Consider the following 19,312-nt stretch of genomic DNA (forward strand, 5'->3'; position numbering starts at 1 on the left):
GAAGGACTTCAGAAGCACTTGAGATGAATAGTTAGTAATGATGCAATACTAGAGCTGTCATGGAAGCTAATCCTGAAGATTTTTCCCTTTTCAAAGAGGATAAACACATTCACCTCATCCTCTAGTCCCTAAGAGACAACTTGCTAAAACTATCTAAAAGTGAGGTACAGGAGAAAGAGAGCACAATGACAGAGATGGTGTTTGGTGTACTGGTCTGCCAACGAGTACCAGTACTGGTATCAGTAAACTCCTACAAGTGTTTGGACTGACACCAGTGAGCAAAAAATAAGACAAAACACCACTTCTTACCAAGTACAATCTGCAATTAAGAGTTCCCCAGACAAAATATGAGAGAAAAGAATGAATAGTAAATAATTATCAAACAAACTCAAATGGAAAAACAGGAACAAAAAATTAATGTATCAAATTATTCAAGGAAAAGACCAAACGAYCCCAGTGATTTAAACTGCCCAGAAAAGCTGCAGGTTCTGAGTCATCAAGAGCCACAATTTCATCTGACTGGACTCCTGATATAGGAAACACTTGTAGAATTTCTGTCACCTTTTTAAAAGGCGCTATTTTGTACTGAACTCAACAAAATGCTATCTTTTCAGAATCACCTAGTCTCCACTTGGCAGTTGCATATGTGTAGAATATTTCTAAACAGGAACAAGGTCACTATAAGAAGTGAAGATTGAGCATCTTTTCTTTTACTCATTGACTTCCTATTTTCCATCTCTGTTATACCTCCATTTGTGCATTAAGCACTTTTCCCCTCTTCTGTTGGCCACCTCAGCTCTGGAATCACACCAGGAATCAATCACTTCACAGTCTCTGACCCAGAGACTTCACAGTATTGATTCAATGCTGTGGAAGACGCCATTCAGTGATAATCAGTAGCTAGACAATAAACCATGATACTATTTACATTCATTCATTCACTCTAATAATATGACTAAGTGTCTTTAACTTCTTTTATCAACTCTCTATGGTAGCTACATCATGCCAGAAAGACAGCAAGTACAGAAAAAATAATAGATGAAGTCCAAACAGGTCTTTTGGACAATGAACTCATGCTATACAGCATGTTCCCCTCTGCAAAATAATAGTAGAAAGCCTTTTAATATCCTTCTTTGAAAGGTAAATGTAATTTCCTTACCTAGAGTTTTCAAATAGACACTTGCCATTCTCTTAGCCTTTCACAGTAGGCTTATTTTCCCTACTCTTTCCAAGCTCCGGACACAGACACCCATGAAATATCCCATTAGTCCCACTGTTGAATTCTGGTTTCACCTGATGTCACCTTTCGTTACTGCAGACACTTGAAAGCTCAGGCATTCTGCCATAGCTGAGGAGACATAAAAGACCTAAAATTACTTTAGAAATATTATTTCTCAGGAAAAAAGTCTGTGCAGGAATTTCTAAGTCTCCTTCCTCCATTATTTTTTTTTCTTTCCACCAGTAACTATCCAAAAACTGAAATTTTTTCCTACTTATTTATCCTCCCATTACTAACGAGAAATGTGATTTTCTTGCCTTTCCAAGGCAATAAGGACTCTTACAGATAAACACACTGTGGACTGTGATGGAGCCACCATCCTAGCTTGGAAACGATAAAATTACAAGCAAGAAAGCAATTCTATGTTCTCTTGCATGGCTACCCACTGTCTTGTCAACCCAGCACAAATGGGAAGAAGTGAAAACAATAACAAATATTTCCAAAATAAAGGAGAGGGAAAAAAATCACCAGAGACAGAATATTTAATAAAACACTTTAAACACATTTGGCTTTAGTTACAGGAGACCAACAAAGATAGGAAAACAAGGAATCCAAATACCATATTGATGGATCTCAAAGCTTCTCTCTTGTAGAGTCTACTAAAAGAATGCACTGAGAATTACATTGCTCAATACCGTTCATTCACTCTATGTTTGCACTCTCTGAGGAAAGTATGTACCTGTTGGAATGAATCCTAAGTCTAAGAGTCTTTACTGGACAATCTGTAGACCTGAATTATGAATTACTCTATCAAAAAAACACAAAGTTTCAAATGCTTGCCTCTTTGTGGAGGCTCAATACAAGACACAGAAGAGGCCAGAAAGTACTGCCTGAAATCGTTATCAACCCAACTGCAAAGAAGAATGAAGAAAAAAGCCTCCTTGAGCATAGAGAGTTAAAATAATCCTATAAAGATGTGTCTTGAGATACAAGCCAGACATTTCACATGAAATGGGTCCTGTCTATTGTCAACTTCAGATGGAGAAGGACTAAGATTCCTTCTTCTTCCCCCCTTTTAAAATTCTATTAAATATACTGAATTCAAATCAGAGATTTGAATGAGAACTGCATATGTATTAGAATGGGAACAGTGGCTTCTAAAGGTGAGAGACATAACTCTGAAGGAGGAAAAAATAAGTTCCCTTACCCCAAGATGAATCCTTTAGTCTCTCTTCCTCAATTCCATCATTCTTAAGATGAAGCTTGGAAGAAGAATCCATAGTTAGATGGATACAGAAAGTTAGTCCCACCCATTAAAACCTATCTTTTAGCAAAGAAGAGTTCAAGAGAAGAGTGAAAATGGTTTGAGGTTGAGCTGAAAACTAGTTTTATGGGAGCTGGTCAAGAAGTCAAATCCAAACAATCTGTTCTCTCTAGCTTTTATCAGAACATAATCTAAGGAATGCTGTAGATCAGAAACTCAAACAAAGGAATTTTGAACCCCTGATATGCCTAAACAGCTTGTCTTATCTAACCAAGAAGCAGTGGGGTAAATCTTTTGTAGTAACTCACACTCTTTGCCGAAGTATTTGTAAAGAGGTCATATTCAGGTATGGATTGCCTATTTAAATAACAAGTTATTTGGGATCTTTAGGTTTGGATGAAAGCCTAGAATGACAGTATTTAACTAATATCTATATAGAAATGAGGGAAAAGGGCTGTGGGGAACTGAGATTTATAGCAGGAAAGATATGGGACTTGGATACTGTATTATGCCAAGTTCCACATGTTAATCATTTCATTCCTTCCACTGACCAATGCTTATGATTAACCCGATTCCACCACAGTAGCAGAAGAAAGTTATAAGAGACTTCATACATGCACCAAGCTGTTCACAGTGCTTTTGACAAATAGAGTAAGACTATTTCCTTTGATATGAAGAAAAGTCACATTCTTTCCTCCCTCAGTTGCTACTAGTGCTGAAAAACTACTTAGATGAATGGCTAGATATCACTAAAATCTTGTTACACAATATATCAGAAATCTCATACAGCTCAAGGGAGAGAGAGATGGAGATCCTGGGGGTGGGGGGAGAGAGAAAATAGGGAAAAATAAAAATAGAATAAGTGAAAGAGATAAAAACACGAATAAAGCACTCTCACAAACCCTTTCTTGCATCTAGGCAGAACTTTAAACATACCAAGTGTATTTTAAGTGTCCCATCAGGTAGAGATGATAATTAAGAGAGAGATTATGTGAAGAGATGAAAGTGAAGGATTTTGTGTCCACTGGGCAGGAAGTGCTATGACTGAGGCACTGGACCAATGACTCTGTCTCCAAATTTCTCCAAACAGAATCTGTGGTGGCAACAGATCTACCTTTCAACCTCTATTTTTATTTTCTTTGCTATCCCCCAAAAAGTTTTCCAATCTAAGCCAAGTTTTATAACAAATCTGTAAAGTTCTGGAGTGCTCCAGAAAGTGTTACAGAAATGCAAACAGTAGTATTGGTTAATACCGTTAGTATAAGTGGCAGTAGTAATAAATAATTAAAATAATAGGTACTGATGATTTACAGTGAAGGGAAAAAACCCTATTGCACCAGGCTGACAGAACTACAGATACTGCTGAAGACAGGAACACTACTGCTTTACTTTTGAGATGTCCAGCACCTTCAGTTGAAGACCAGACTCTAGCTAGCTAGAAAAGAGAGAATTATAGCTCGGTTATAGTTAATGTCAGGGCTTCAGGTCTTCAGCAGTTTCTGACAACCTGCTCCCACCTACAGCTAAAGATTCATCCCACCGTAGCTCCAATGCCAGCCCACCCTGCTTTTGATCATGGTGCATCTGAAGAGCTTTTAGGCTACTTCTGCAACAGACTGCACTATTGTTCTTAGTATTGGACAAGACAACAGAGGCAGTACTGAAGAAATTAAATCTGTTATTAAGAAGTCCCTATCTCCTATTTTGTATCTACAACATTCCCTGAATGAGGGGCAGGAAAGAAGGAAAAAAAAAACAAAGCAACAAAACAAGATGGAGACACAGCTTTCATCAACAGGAGTGCATACATCAGCCAACAAGCTGAATAATCACTAAGTGGGGAAAAACCCTGATCCAAGCATTAATAATTCAATTAGTATTCATTGAAATAACATTGATTTTAATTAATCTCTTTCACATCACTGTTCATATCCTAGGTTCTTTCTACTACAGCTTAAAAATCATTAGTGTATGAGCCTGTTAAGTACTCATCTCTTTAAAAATAACAAAAAGAAGACATGAGCTTGGCAAAAAAAATGTTTTAAAACCACAAATAGTCAGTAAAGAAAAATGAAATGCAACTGCTTGCCACTGTGCCTTACTAATGTGGCACATACTACTACTTTAAATCTTTTTTCTGTYAGTCATCTGTCTTTGCCCAAGAGACCCTTTCACATCACAGCTTTTACCTTATTCTCCAACAATGCTCATACTTGTTCTCTTAATTGATACTTGTTTACACTAACAATTTCTGCTATGTGTGAAATACTTTCATGTGTAAAATAAACTGTAAGTAGCATTTCTCCATTCCCCACCCCAAACTCATTATCTTAATGCTACAGGTTACTCCACATTTCTATATACACAAAACACAGAACTCCTGATTTTCTTATTTAAAAACAGTTGTGGTCACTGTAGGTGTGCCAACAGTTCAGCAAGGAGCACAGCCTGCCACTACACATTATCACAGTGTAATAGGACAGAAGAGTTTACATTCCAGATATCTTTCCAAAACATACCATAATTGGCTTATCAGCAATACTTAACCAAGAGCAAAATAAAGGTCAGGCTCAAGCTTATTTTAGTTAGATATGCATACCTATCTACATATGTAGGTAGATAGATTTCTATATCTTTTCTCACATCGTGTGCAACGCTGAAATACGTTATCTTTTCCAATGGCAAGACACACTGTGTTGCTGCAGCCTGCAGTATGTAGGAGATACAATACACACTACCACTTAAACCACAAAAATCTTTACACACCATCTCTGCAAACAACCTCAGTGCACTTCAGTTTCCACAGAAGTAGATATTTGCTAAAGCTTTTTTACGTGCAAAAAAGGAAAACACTAATAGCACCATGGGAGTTTCAAGAAAGGCAGGCAAATTATGATCACATTTACCATCTAATTTGCTCTCTGAGGCTTGTTCAAACAGTGCAAACATTGTGCTCCTCTTCTTCATTTGTTCTGACAAGCAGGATGACAACTAATCACCATCAAGAGCTTTCCCGCTCTCCAGGCCTCCGTTTTCTGTTTATCCACTTTGATGCCTTCCAACCAAGGCAACTGTTAGCCTTCCCTGCCACCCCAACTGAGAAGGCCAGGTCTCCAAGGCCAGATTTCAACAAAGAGTCTTGTAGGGTGTGAATCTATGGTGATAAACAGGAATAAAACAAGCCCTTTCTGTTGTTCAGTGTGTGGTAGCACAGGCAGTGGTTTCTGTACAGGGTGCCGAAAACACGCTAGGGAGGCAAAAAAGAAGGCTGGAGACTGACATAGAAAAAGGAGCCTGTGCGTAAAGGAGAGGTAACCTCTACCCTCTTCCTTCATTTCCCTGTAAGACAGATCTCTGATTTACCCAAAACATTCCTGTTCATGTTAAGAAGTCCTAAAATGCTTGTGCAATATTAACAAAAAAAGCAAAAAAAAAAAAAAAAAAAAAAGCATAGAGAATACTGGAAAGCTAACTTCAAGGCTGTCTGTGCTCTGATAGATCTTCCCTCCAGAACTATTGCACTGATTGGCCTTGATAAGGCTCAGCAACACAATCAAGTTATCTTGGCATAAGGAGTTAAACCAGTGCCATTGTCCACATGTTCCCTCTTCACCCAGAGCCTCTGCAAGGCAATGCAAATTGAAATGAAAAAGGACTAAGCCATATTAGCTCAATGCCTTTTGAGCTAAAACAGTGCATGCACAGGCAGCTGCCATTCTTTAGGAGATGCATAAGCCATAAGGATTTGCAGATGAGCCACTAGTTACAAACCTAAAAAGGAAAATGGTGTTGAGAATTTGATATTTAATAATGTAAAAAGTATGCACACACATAAGAATAAGAATTCACTACAATTCAGCCTTCTCGAAGAGAGGCCATCTCAAAATCAGGCAATGTGTTAAGGAACTTACATGGCATAACCAACCACCAAAATTTTCATTGCTTTATCAGATACTATCTTATTTCACATAGCAGGAAGGAAATAATGACAACAGGCAGCTGGGTACTCCAGATTCATCAATTTTAACAGGTCCTGATATTTACATTAATCAAATCAATACCAAAAATCCTTCCTTTTTCTTTATATTCATTTGAAAAATGCAGCTAGGCTTAACTGGCAGAATGCACACACTCCCTTACAATTACTTCTGTCCATTTTTCTGCAGACGGTAGCCCATAGCCGCAGCCAATTTCACCAGTGTCACTAACCAACATCATGTTGGATTTAGCAATAGAAAATACTGAAGTTAGCGAAACATTTGGCTCAAACTCTATGTTACTTTTTGAAAGGTTATTTGCTATTTTCCTGAATCCTGTTACTTACACACATGATTACACTGTCTGGACTAAATACATTTTAAGTCAGGTGATCGTTCATGAGAAACTGCAAAGACCTCTGCTACTAGAAACTTTCTGTGTTTTACAAATGCTCTCCAAGTATTTTCTTCCCAGTTTCAGGATTTTTTTTCTTTCTAGATGTTCACTCTTTTTTTAATGCTGACTCAGAAAAAGATATAGAAATAATCAYCCTTAAGTATGACAAATGCAAATAACTTTAGAGTCTTATACTTGGCAAAGGGATAACACAGGTGATGTATAACCTGTACCACTTCTTATGAATGTACTATTTAGAACAGGGGGGAATTTTGCAAACTGATGAGATTAGTCTGTGGCTCACTTGTAACTTCAAGACTGCAAAGGCTTCAGTGAAAGGAGACGTAATAAAATCCTTTGGCAAGAGGTTGGTGTATTCTAGGGAAAGACAAAGGAGGGGAAAAAAAGCAGTTACCCTTTCTCCTGCTGCTTCCAAGAGTACTTGCAAATTCCATTTCTTGAAAGAGATTTAGGGGACTAGAACACCAAGGCTGTTGTCTCTCCTACATGCTACACAAGGGTCTTCAGTTTGTTCTCTCTTACAATGATTAATATCTTCATGGCAGTGAGCAGTTCCCCCACATCAGTCTGCAATTCACGCATCACACCAGTCTATGAGCCAAAAAGGTGGATTTTACTGATTCAGTGATAGATCTGGTAGCCTAAAGTGTTTTAGGTTATATCAGTCCATTCTCATGTTGCTATAAAATCTCCATAAGTGTCTGAGCCTGAAGATGTTCAGCAGTAGAGTTGAACTACCTTCTCCAAATGTCTCATACATTATTTCTATAGGCTGTGATACTTAAATGGTCCATATCAAACTCACAGACGTCTTTTCCTTTTTCCCACTACTGCTGTTTTCTACTAGTTGGCTTATCTGTGTTTTTAATTTGGAAAGATCAATTAAGCCACTACTCTCAAAGTAGCAGGACACTGCAGAGCTGTGAAAGATGAGCTAATGGATTTTTTTTCATCTTGTCTGCTTCATGGCATTAACTTGGAGGATCTTAAATTCTGAGCTTTCAGATCAGAGGCGAACATTCGCAGAAAGAAGCTGAAGTCCAAAAGTAACTTTCTTTAACAATTAGTATCCTGTGCAACTTCAGTGATGTCAACAGGAATCAAGGGGGAGGTAAATCAGCATGTGTTTTTGGCAGCCTTCCCTTTTCTGCCAATTAGAACAATCAGACTCTAAATTTCACATTGAGCTAAAAGAAATTAGCAGCGTTATCTCAGTCAAATGTTAAAGCAAATAGCACTTGAAGTGTTAATCATAATTGTAGTTTTTCARGTTATTCATACCGCACTCCTATTGGCTCGCTTTCCTCATGCTTACTACTGTGAACACATTTGATGAGCAGCATTAAGCCTGCTTTGTCTATGCCAAAGGAGAAAGACAGGTCTCAGCTGTTAAAGCAGCAGGCTGCCAAAACAGCTGGACTCGCCTCCTTCCTGAGCAGCCTTCTGCTGCTCATGTGAGGAATTTGGGTAGAGATGAGTAGAGTAGGTGGGAGCGAGTAGTTACGTGTCATGTGAAGGAGACAACTAGTTTCAAACATCCTTCTCTAAGTTCTGGTGAGAAGGGGGCAGGGTGTAGAGAAATGTGAAACGTAGGTGAAGGCTCCCAAGGAAGGAAACACATCTGAACCTTCTGCTGTTTCCTAAACAGATCACAGGGAGTATGTTTTAAAAGGTGCTATATCAGCACAGAGGATCTTTATAAGGACCCTGAGGGCGTTCTTGATGGTGGGGCAGGCTGTGCTTTCAGAACACCACTGTAGTTAATTTCTAACTACAGTCACTATTTTTTAAGGGAACACAGCAAGATTTTTCAAGGCCAAGTTATTTAATGCTTGATGAAGATGGCTGGACAGGTGAAATTCAATTAAAAATGTCAGCAATGTATTTTGAAGTATGAGGATTTCATTTTAAAATAGCTAAGAGAGATTTTTCTTCTATCTCACTGTTGTTGGCACGTGAGTAGCGGATACTACCGAACAGCTGATCTTTCCACACCTTCTAGCTCTGTGTGCACCTCACCGAGACCTGTTCAGTCTCAGTGCTGGTCTCTTCAGCAAACGCCCTTCTGTGCAATGAGACACGCATGCAACTTCCTTTGGCAAGAAGTGGAAAGCCAGAGACATTGTGACAGTATGTGAGAAAGGAAGAATCACAGACCAGCCACTGAATGCTGAGAGCAGTTATATAACGGGAATGAAACCCCGAGTCCACTGAAGTCAAAGGAAATTTTGTTACCAACATTGACAGGACTTGGATTTTCTCTAAAACGTTGTCAAATAAGCAAAATCAACCAACTTCAAAAAGCATCATTGTTATCTTTCACCTGCAATAATCTTAGGTGGTGCTCATAATCATTTTAGATTACGATTTCAAGTGGAAGCATTTTCCACATGGTGTTCCTTCTAGGGACAGGTGAGAAAATAACTTTTTTTGTTATGAAACAAGAGCAGTTTTCTCTTGCATTTGAATTTTGCATGAAAATCCCTATTTCCAACACACACCAGAACAAACCTTTTTATAGTTCAATATGTTACCAGGTATTAAACAATCCACACCCTAGCAGTGACTTACGCACCATGAGTAAGGGCATGTAAGACTATGCTAAAGTGAAAGGAGTCATGTGGTAGGAGGACTAGGAAATGCAAGTATTTTACCTTGTCTTACTATCACCAGGTAGTTTTCAGAGGAACCACCAGCTACACAAATACAAAGCAAAGTGCAAACACTAATCAGTCTTATCTTTCCCCGTACTCTACATGCCTGAGTTAACTATTTAAACAAACATTAACAAGTGAACTAAAGTAAAACGCTATCTTGTTTTCTGGTCTCCCAAAATTCCACACAAACATGTTATATAGCAGGCCAGTCACAAGAGGCCACATCAAATAAAATAAGAAGGATTTACTTCCTGTTTGGCTCTTTATACATCCTGTCTCTGAAACAAAAATAACATCATCAAGCTTTACTGAAGAGAGAAAAAAAACATATTTCTGTTTTTAACATAGCCACTACTACAGTCCACTACCAAGCTACACAGATTCTCCAAGCAGTGCAACAACGGCATGTTAAACCAAAGCATTCAGGCTACTGCGGTACCAGCCCTGCTCGCATGTACACGACTACATACAGGTACCGGTCCACAGCACTATGCATCAGCTTCGCTAATCCAAAGTACCCCTAGCACAGTATCATCCTTCTATTTTAATTCAAAAACCCAACTAAATGTATGTTGCAGAAAAAAAACACCTATCCATAGTACATTCTTTCAGAGTTCAATAAGAAAGGTATTGCATTAAGTGGCAGTAGCTAGGCAGTTTTTATTGCGCTCATAAAGGATTATGATTTTGCCTTATTCTCTATATAAGTGAATTTCTTAAAATACCATTTTTAAAATAGCACATTTTCTTCTCATGGTACTGTTTCTTTAATATATTAACTTTCCCACATCCCATACTTTGACGGTTTGGAAATTTTCTAGTTCATTTTAAACCAGTTTTTGACAAAACAATACCAACAGTACAGTAAGTGTCCCAGCTGAATTTTACAATTTATGTTTCTTTTTGAAATACCTTCTTACTAAATAGCTTTAGCAACTAATAAAATCTTTCAATTTAAAGCCAAAAGAATCACATTAAGGATTAAATTTATAGGGGAGGGGGAGGCTAGTGATAACTGAATCTTCAKAGAATATTTTCTTTGTAACATCTTTTTTAGAATACTGTACCCAGTGTTTCACCATCTGAATGCCCTTGTACATGCATTCCTAGTTATTCTTTTGATGCTTTCACACACACACACACACACCATTGCTGTTAGTTTTCTCCATTTCAGTTTTAATTACAATCAATAAAAAATACAGGGGAAAGTCATCACTAAGAAATAAAATTTATTCCTACATGTTAGACAAGATGCAACAACTAAGAGCAGAACTCAGGTGAAGACATACAAACCCTGTTTATATATATTACATCTATCAACAGAGTGAGGCGAACCACTAAGAGCACAGTTCCCAATCTGTGATTTATCAGCAACAACACGATAACTAACTTCAGTATGGCTGGACCTTTTTTCCTAGTGAGAATGCAACAAGAGTTCATCGTTTCTAAGAGTTTATGTAAAGCTGGGGAGGCAGAGTTGCAGACCCCCCGGTTTCACCAAGTTACCACACGCCGCTCCTAGCAACTGCCCTCCCATTGGAGACAACCCTTCCCAGCTGAGTAAGGAGCAATTTTGGTCTACTTCAGTACAAAGGAAAGCAGTTCAGGTCAAAACTGCCTTTACTTCAGCTGTAAAGGCAGCAACTTCCACTTGTGAGAAATAGCTGATGGTTCAGGGCAGTAATTTCCCAAGCAGTTCCACGATCTGCAAGAGGAAACTGGTCTATGTTTCAAGAAGAAAAGCTGTGTTTGTAAATCAAGCTCTGGTGAACATTTTAACTAATCTGCTTTAATTCTAGCATGGACAAAGGAAATTTAACCTCTCTACTGCTCTAGCATTTAATATTAAACACATCTTCTCTACATCCCATATGAGATTTTTCCCTTTAAATATAGGCTAAGTATTTTTTCTTAAATAAACCTATTAAAGAGCGAGGTCAGCTCCAGAGGGCCTAGAAAGAGTCTCCTAAAAATGACACCAAGAAAACGGCATGTTAGACATAAGGCTTCAGAGGAGAGGGGAGCTGTGTTTTTTAAGTTTGCCTCAGTTTCTCTTCTGTTGGCAGTCTTCCGGTGAATGGAAATAACTGCTACAGAGTTTTGTTATTTCATTATCATTTATAACAGATTTTGCTTATAGGAACTACACAAATATAATGTATGAATATATATTTTATAAATGATATACATGTCACAGAGTCTTAGGTTTAATATATTTCTTGAGCAGGAATGTTTGTACCTTTTCCCTAATGCCCATTGTCCAAAGACAATTATACTAATATCTTCATTTTGGTAAATGTCCTAGTAAATGTTTGGTTAATGTTTCTATTTATCCCAAAAAGGAGGAAATGCCTGGCTACAGAATAACAAAAATGTTTGCTATTTCTGTCATCATTTGAAGGAATCACTATGAAAGAGAGAAAACTCAAGAACTAAAACCAACCCTGTAAGCAGCCTGCTTTAGTGGAGCTTATTGTAAAACTGACTGCCTTTGCACCTGAATGTATACACACTAATTATCACAGTCATCACAGATTTCTGTGATATTTTAGGTTGTCTTTCTACCTTGCTATTAACCTGGAAAATAAAAAATGTTCTTCTTAATATACTCTCCTAATATTCTAGATTCCTTAGAACTATATCAGAGAGGTGCCTAGACTTATTCTCTTCAACAGTGTCCTCTCTCTTAATTGTCAAAAGTTACATGTCACAACTACTACAGCTATTTATATGTACATTTGCCATTGTGGGCATGAGCTTCTGTCCTTCCACATGTAAAGACTTTGAGGTGTAATTTCTAAAGCATTAGTATCTTCTTTAGAAACTCCCCATACTTGTTTTCCTAATCATTAAGGTTATTTGCAAAAATGAAAGCAATTCCTAGCTCATAGCTGGGAGTCAAAAAAAAAAATATATATATATATATATATCTCAGCCTGTATGCAGGGAAGTAGATTCAGAGCAGTGACTCACATTGGCAACTCTGATATATAACCCTTTTTCCTTGCAATTTATTAGTGATGGATGTCCTATTGCAAACCACTTTCCTTACTGGGCCAAGAAAGCTTTGGCCATTCAAGCACCTTGCAAAGCCTCCCATTTCATGTCATTTTACTTCAGGCTGGCAAGGTAAATCAGTATCAGAAGAATTGTGATTAGGGCAGAGGGGAGATACTTTGAGAAAAAACAAGCTGAAAACCATCTCTGAAATAATTTGTATTAAATCTAGAATGCGTACTTTGGGATTTGTAACTGAAACAATTAAAAATATGTACAAGCAGGACTCTAGTTTTACAATTGCTAATTTAGTTCAGGTCTAAAATTTCACAGCTGATTTCTCTGTAAACTGAGGAATTTTGTTTAATGAGATATCAGCAACACAAGCTCAGTACTCCCAACCCACTTTAATGCTTTGTTTTGAGATCAGCTGAAGAGCTGTGTGCTTATCTGCACAAGTAGTCATGTTGATAGCATCCAAAGTCACACCAGGACTGTACACAATAACGTTGAGCATGCTTGGACCTAGATCCAGGTATCCTTCATGCCGATGTTCAGCCAGGGAATTCTGGCCTTAAGGTCTACAGAATCAGTCACAGGTGGGTGGATGCATGTAAAAGCAAAGACATCTGGGAGAAGTTAAGACAGCAAAACAACTTCTGCTGCCACTGTGGAGGGATACCATTAGGGAAAGAGAAAATTTAATGGAAATTTTCCCTCACACTCCAAAATCGCCCCTGGACTATTGAGACAATGACACTAGGCTTACAAGAGGTGCTATGACCAGAGACAAACAGGATGGCTACAGTGTTCACCTTTACGCTGGCCTTCCTTGCATCTTTGATCTTTTTCTTCAAGCAGGTTATCTGGCGGGGTGCTCAGGAGCTCTCGTTTTGGAATAAGATAAAATAAAGTGGAGATTTTGTGAGTGTGTCAACTAATGAAGTCTCAGTGCACACTTTGTCATACAAGAGTGAGAAGAAGCTAAGTAGAACACCAAAAAAAAAAAGAAGAAAAAAAGAGAGAGAGCAAATACAAAGCTCAACCAACTTTTACTTCCCAAAATGGTAAATAACAACAGAAGATTGTTTACAGAATGAAATTCTATATCTGGAGGACAAAGGTGCCAGCAAAAGAGAAAGGTAGTCAGGTGCTTTAGATAAGAACACTTTCTGAAGCACAGGGCACACAATAAATTCAGTTGAAGGGGGCTATGAAATTATTCCAGAATTTGAAGAATGCTGTGCTCTACACTCATGTGATAAAGGAACATGAGTGATATACCCGTTCAAATAGAGACCAGAAAGAAATATATTTGGATTTAGGATTGACCTTAGATGAAAGAGGCAACCATGCAATTTAGTGGACCTTATTAAAGGCAAGAACTGGCAAAAATTGGCCAAAGAAAGGACAGATACTTATGGAAGCCAACAGTCTTCCAGCATTAGAGAGAAACCAAAATATTACAAGAAATATTACAAGAAGCACTGGCCAGAATAGTATACAGATTTCAAGTTGGAATCTAACAAAAACAGTTCTTGGAATTGTACATGCTTTGGCAACTACCATGTCGAAACACAAGTTACCATATAGGAAAAAATGCAATAATTGCATCATTTAGCAGAAATCAGCAAGCACTCAGAGTATAAGGTAGGGACAAAGAAATGACAGTAGTGCCACTAGCACAGAAGAATTATTCACAGAAGCAACAAACACCTTTGTAAGAGAAGAAGGGGTTTTTTTTGTTYTTTTTTTTCAGATTCACATTTTCTTCAGCCAGACAACTTGATGATACAGAAGATACAAACATTTTTAGCTGGGTAATAGCATTCTGAGCAGAGGCAGAGTAAGAAGATGGAGAGCATGGCCAGAAAATTCTAAGCAAGAAACAGAATTCTCTAAAGCTAAAGCTAAGCAAACTCTGGAGAGTGGAAGCAATATCTCCAGGTAAGAAGTTAAGGGCTGATTTCATGGTGAGGCTATCACTGACCTGCTCTACCAGACAAACAGAAGGTATAATGATGCTTTGGAATGAGTTCTGGAATGAGGAACATATGTAAAGAACTTTGTCTCTGAACTAGCTGCTGGATGTACTCCTGTGCAAAGAGTTTCTAATAAAAATCTCCAGTGAGCCAATCAGGTTTTCAACTCTTTGTTAAGACTTGCATCAGAAATCCTTTGTATTTTCTACAGATGTGTGGGTAAGAGTAGTACCGGCATTATGCTCTCACAATAGTATGATTTAAACAGATAAATATCCTGAGCACTATTAAAGCTAAAAATGTACCTGTCGAACAAATCTTTAAAATCTTTTGGTATTGATAGGAAGCCAACGTTGTTTGAAACAGGTCATAAGCTATTTATTTCCACTGCTAAAAATGCTCAGCAAACTTTCCTCCCTCCCTAAATAGAGAGATTTTTGTTTTTCAGCAAGCTATGGAAGATCTGTAAACTGAGGTCAAAGCTGGAAAAGCTTCAGCAGTTGTATATGCTCTCTAGAACACTGGACAAATAAAATTGCTAAAGCTTTTGTCCAGAATGAAACAGACTTACTGGAGTATCCACTCCCTAGGTCACCAAGGAGGGAATTTTCAGTGCAACATGGGACTTTGTTTAAATATACAAGCATTACTAAGGTACCTCAAAAAGTACACTTAAAAATATATGAAAACTATACAGACAATGAAAATAATTATCTAAGATACACACCAGAAATATTCTGAACTGGCCTCAAATGAAAAGCCGAAAACGGAATCTTCAGAGTTGTAACATAGGCCAAAAAACACAATGAATAAGTCAACGCTGGCAGTACAAAATATTGACACTGCAGTTCTAAGTAGGATAGAATTGTTTACATTGCCTGGAAAAAGAAATAGACTTCTTTAGATTAATATTCTCATTTTGCTGAGACAGCAGTTCTTAATAAGACGACACCTTAACTGGTGATGGTGTATATGCAGTATTTGTGCTAGATACGGCACAGCTGACACAGTAATATCTTATAAAGGACGATTAAGCAAGCAAAAGTATACATTGTTCTTATTAAAGGAGTGACTTCAATGTTTTATCCTCAGTCTAATGGATTTAATGGAAAATAATTATGCACATACTTAAAAAGATGCATAGTCAGATTCCAATCCATGTTATAACACAGCATCATCACTACTTATTTTATCAATGTGGGCATGCTGATGGTAATTCTTAAAGTGCTGCCAGAGAACATATATAGAGAGAAATAAATAAATAATGTATATATAATAATATTTGGGCTTCCTTCCCACTGCCACTTCATACAGTGTTATCTGTGTGTCTGCAGTGGGGAACAACAGTTGCAAGATTTAAAGATTGCAAGTGATCATACTGGGATTGTCGAATACTATTACACAGGAGGAATAGGGTACACTTTATTCAGATTCCAGAAAGGAAGATGATAAGACACATCAAATTTACCTTTTTGCCTAAGAGAACTGCAGGCAGGTGACCATAACACAATATTTAGACAACTGAACATCAGAACACACTCCAGGCAGAGCRAGTAGACTTTCTGCCTTTAACATTGGATTCAACTTTTTAAGTCTAAGTGACAGTACAAAACATCTCAAAACGTAACCAAATTTTAGTAGTAAAGCTCACTATTAGGCTGATTTTATATAATTTGAAATTGTTCTGAACACTAACACTGCTTCTTGAGCATTATTGTTACAGAATTTCGGAAAGAAGATGGCATTCGTGGACTAAATGGCAAGGTTTCTAAATCCCACAGAGAAGAACCAAAGAGAGCACTATACAGCTCTTCCTCTTCAGAAAGAAACTGTCCACAGATAAAGTGTATTTTTTGCAAGAAAAGTGTATTTTTTCCTAAGAAATTGAGTGGTCACTGACCATCTCATTTCCCAGACGGTGCTATGCTCTCCTCAGCCATGGCCAAGGATGTGACATTGGCCTCTGTTTTCTCTCACTGGAAGAAGACTCCTAACTCTTACACTAATTCAGAAATGAAATGCAGAGTTTATTTCTTGTGAGCCTGGCAGCTGAACAGCAATATGTGAGATCTACCCTGTGAACAGTATGTACTGTAGACAGAATTGTTAGAATGAAGAAAGACTAAACATGAAGCCAGGACTCCTGGTGAGATCTATCAGATGCTTATTAGCACAAGAGTTTCAAAAGCTACATGACAGAAGGGATAAAACAACAGAAAACAATCCAGCATAGTGTACAGGCAAAGAGGAGACACAGAAATATCAGTGCTATTTGTGAATATAAGCTAAACATTTGTAAATGCAGTTCTGCAGAAAAACTGATTTAAAAAGAAGACATAAGTACTGACCTATTTCACAGCTCTCTGTGTTCTGACTACCTCATATCAGCTTTAAGGCTAACAGTTCATCTTCATCCTCCTTCATTCAAAATCATCATCCAACTTTCTACTGAAGGCCTCCCTTTCTCCTCATCTGCCAAGAAACCTGCAAGGAGGTTATTAATGTAATGCAATGTGGAAACGTAGTTGAATGAAACAGTGTCATGACACTCCAAGTATGGTGGAAACTTCTTCCAAGAATCTCTGTACCAAGTCCCCCCAGTTAGCAAACTTCTGTGCATATCTACTGGAAGGACAGAAAAGGAAGGACAGAAAAAGAAAGGAGGGAGAGAAGATGGAAGGATGGAAGGATGGAAAAAGGGTCTTTACCTCAGGATAAATGAAAAAGGATTTCAATCATGTCTGTTCTTGACAATGTCTAGTATGATAGGAACTTGCTGRAGACCAAGTTCCTGGCAAGGCACAAGGGGAGAGGGAGATTTGAGCATAAGTATAATTTTGTTAGGATGTTAATTAAAATCCATATTGATCCACAGAGGAAAGTATACAATAGAAAATTGGTATATACTATGTCTGCTGCTGGAAAGTCATTCATAAGAGCACTCAAACTCCACAGGAAACACAGTGGTATCACTGACACAATGAAGGGCCCTAAAACTAAATAAGGTATATGGCCATTACAGTACTATGCTCATTTGAAAGACAAGGTGGGGAACTATGATTGATTCTATTCTAGCTCAATGGCATAAAGCAGGGAGTAGATAAAAATGGGACATGAACTACATGTTTATAAAGACATTAAAGGAGAAGTGACTTAAGCAAAATCTTTTAGGGGCATATTCAATGCAAGTAATATGCCAACAACTTCATATAAAACCTCCGGCTCCCAACTGTCAGAATCAGACACAAATATTCACCCTTTGTCTTTTTTTTTAATCATATATCACTGCAAATACTGAAGTGTTTCAATTATGCAATATAATCTATTTTAATCTCTGCTGAAGGTTATATTTTGCAATTTTTTTTTCTTTTTTTAAACACACAAAAACAATATTTAAATGAAAAGCTGACAAATTCCTGTGGGTCACCAGGAATGCAGACTTCATGAATGTAAAGGTTTTTCTCAGCTAAACTTCAAATAACTATCAGTTAACCCTACATATAAAGCATAGAATTTGCATCATTTGCTCTTCTTTGAATAGAATAGCTAGAAAAGACAGGAGGTTTTAGGGTAATTTTGTTAGGGGATGCTCTTAAATAACCATGACTACATATGGTAAATAATCAAGATGTATGGTAGAAACTGCAAGGTCCAAATTGTTAATCCAACAAATGGATGACCAGAAAATGCAGCATGTATTTACAGTGTTGATTAGGGCAAGAGAATTGAGAACATCCTAAAACACATGGAGCCCAGCAATGCAATACACCCAACCAATATTTATTGCTGCCTCTGTAGAAGCAATTTCCATTTTGATGTGTTCTCTCACACATGATGTTCTGAAACAGTTAAGTAACATGAAAAATACAGGTTCAAGATTATATCTGTCACAGATGAAAATACAGCATTTATGCAGCATTACATAATAAACCCACTGGTTTATGGACCCAAGGTCCTCTTGGGAATGCCACAAATCTACATATTGTCATATGGCGATAGAATTTTACATTTGCATATCTGAATTACAAAAAAATCCCACAGTAATAACCAAAACAAACAAAATACAGTTATTGGTTTGACAGGGCTAAGGATATTTAAGAATATAATTTGGTTCTGGTAAAGATCACTGGTAGTTCACAAAATACGTCTGGAAAGCCAACTACTTCAGATTATGTTTTATAAAGAAACCAAGCAGTCTGTTAAAACCACCTAATTCCAAGGGTTGCCCGCCAACACTGAGGGCACATCTGCATTTGTTCTGTACTTAAAAGACAGCAGAACTGCAGCAAGGAAAGAGACTGCTGACAGCTCCTTGAGCACTTATTTTAGAAACCAGGAATGAAATAACTCTACCAAACTGTTTATCTGGCCTGCATGTCTCACCAGTAAAATTCTACTACACTAATATAAGTGAACTTACTAGCACTGAATTCTGCCAAATAAAATATCAACTTTGTGGAGACAATCAATGCTAAGCATGAAGCTCCATAAGTTTATGGAAATCAACAAATTTAGGAAAGAGATTATATGACAGTGTCAGCAATGACTGGACTGATGATCTTGCAGGTTTCTTTCACTCTTGTTTTCTCATTCTATTACATATCAATTAGATATCAGGTTTCACTAGTAGCTTAATCTGATTTTGGACATGAATATTTAGAGTAGAAATATAAATACACCCTCCCACTACATATTCAGCCTATTTCATGATTACTTCAGCTCATGTTTAATTCCTGCACACTGTAATAGCCATCCCTATCTCTCTTATGCATTAACTTAATAGCACAATTAGTCCATG

The 19,312-nt window shown here is 37.6% G+C and overlaps 1 protein-coding gene across 1 annotated transcript in view; it reads right to left on the reverse strand.

Annotated features, from left to right (window-relative positions):
- FIGN (fidgetin, microtubule severing factor) overlaps nucleotides 1–19,312 on the reverse strand; it is a 96,869-nt gene that overhangs the window by 39,342 nt on the left and 38,215 nt on the right. The window contains exon 2 of the mRNA XM_026091184.1: nucleotides 2,427–2,481. Within this exon, the coding sequence (XP_025946969.1) occupies nucleotides 2,427–2,481 (55 nt within the window). The remainder of the gene's footprint in view (nucleotides 1–2,426; nucleotides 2,482–19,312) is intronic.

Source organism: Apteryx rowi, unplaced genomic scaffold (assembly GCF_003343035.1).
Source record: "Apteryx rowi isolate R43461 unplaced genomic scaffold, aptRow1 scaffold_121, whole genome shotgun sequence".
In the NCBI taxonomy this organism is placed as follows: Eukaryota; Metazoa; Chordata; class Aves; order Apterygiformes; family Apterygidae; genus Apteryx; species Apteryx rowi.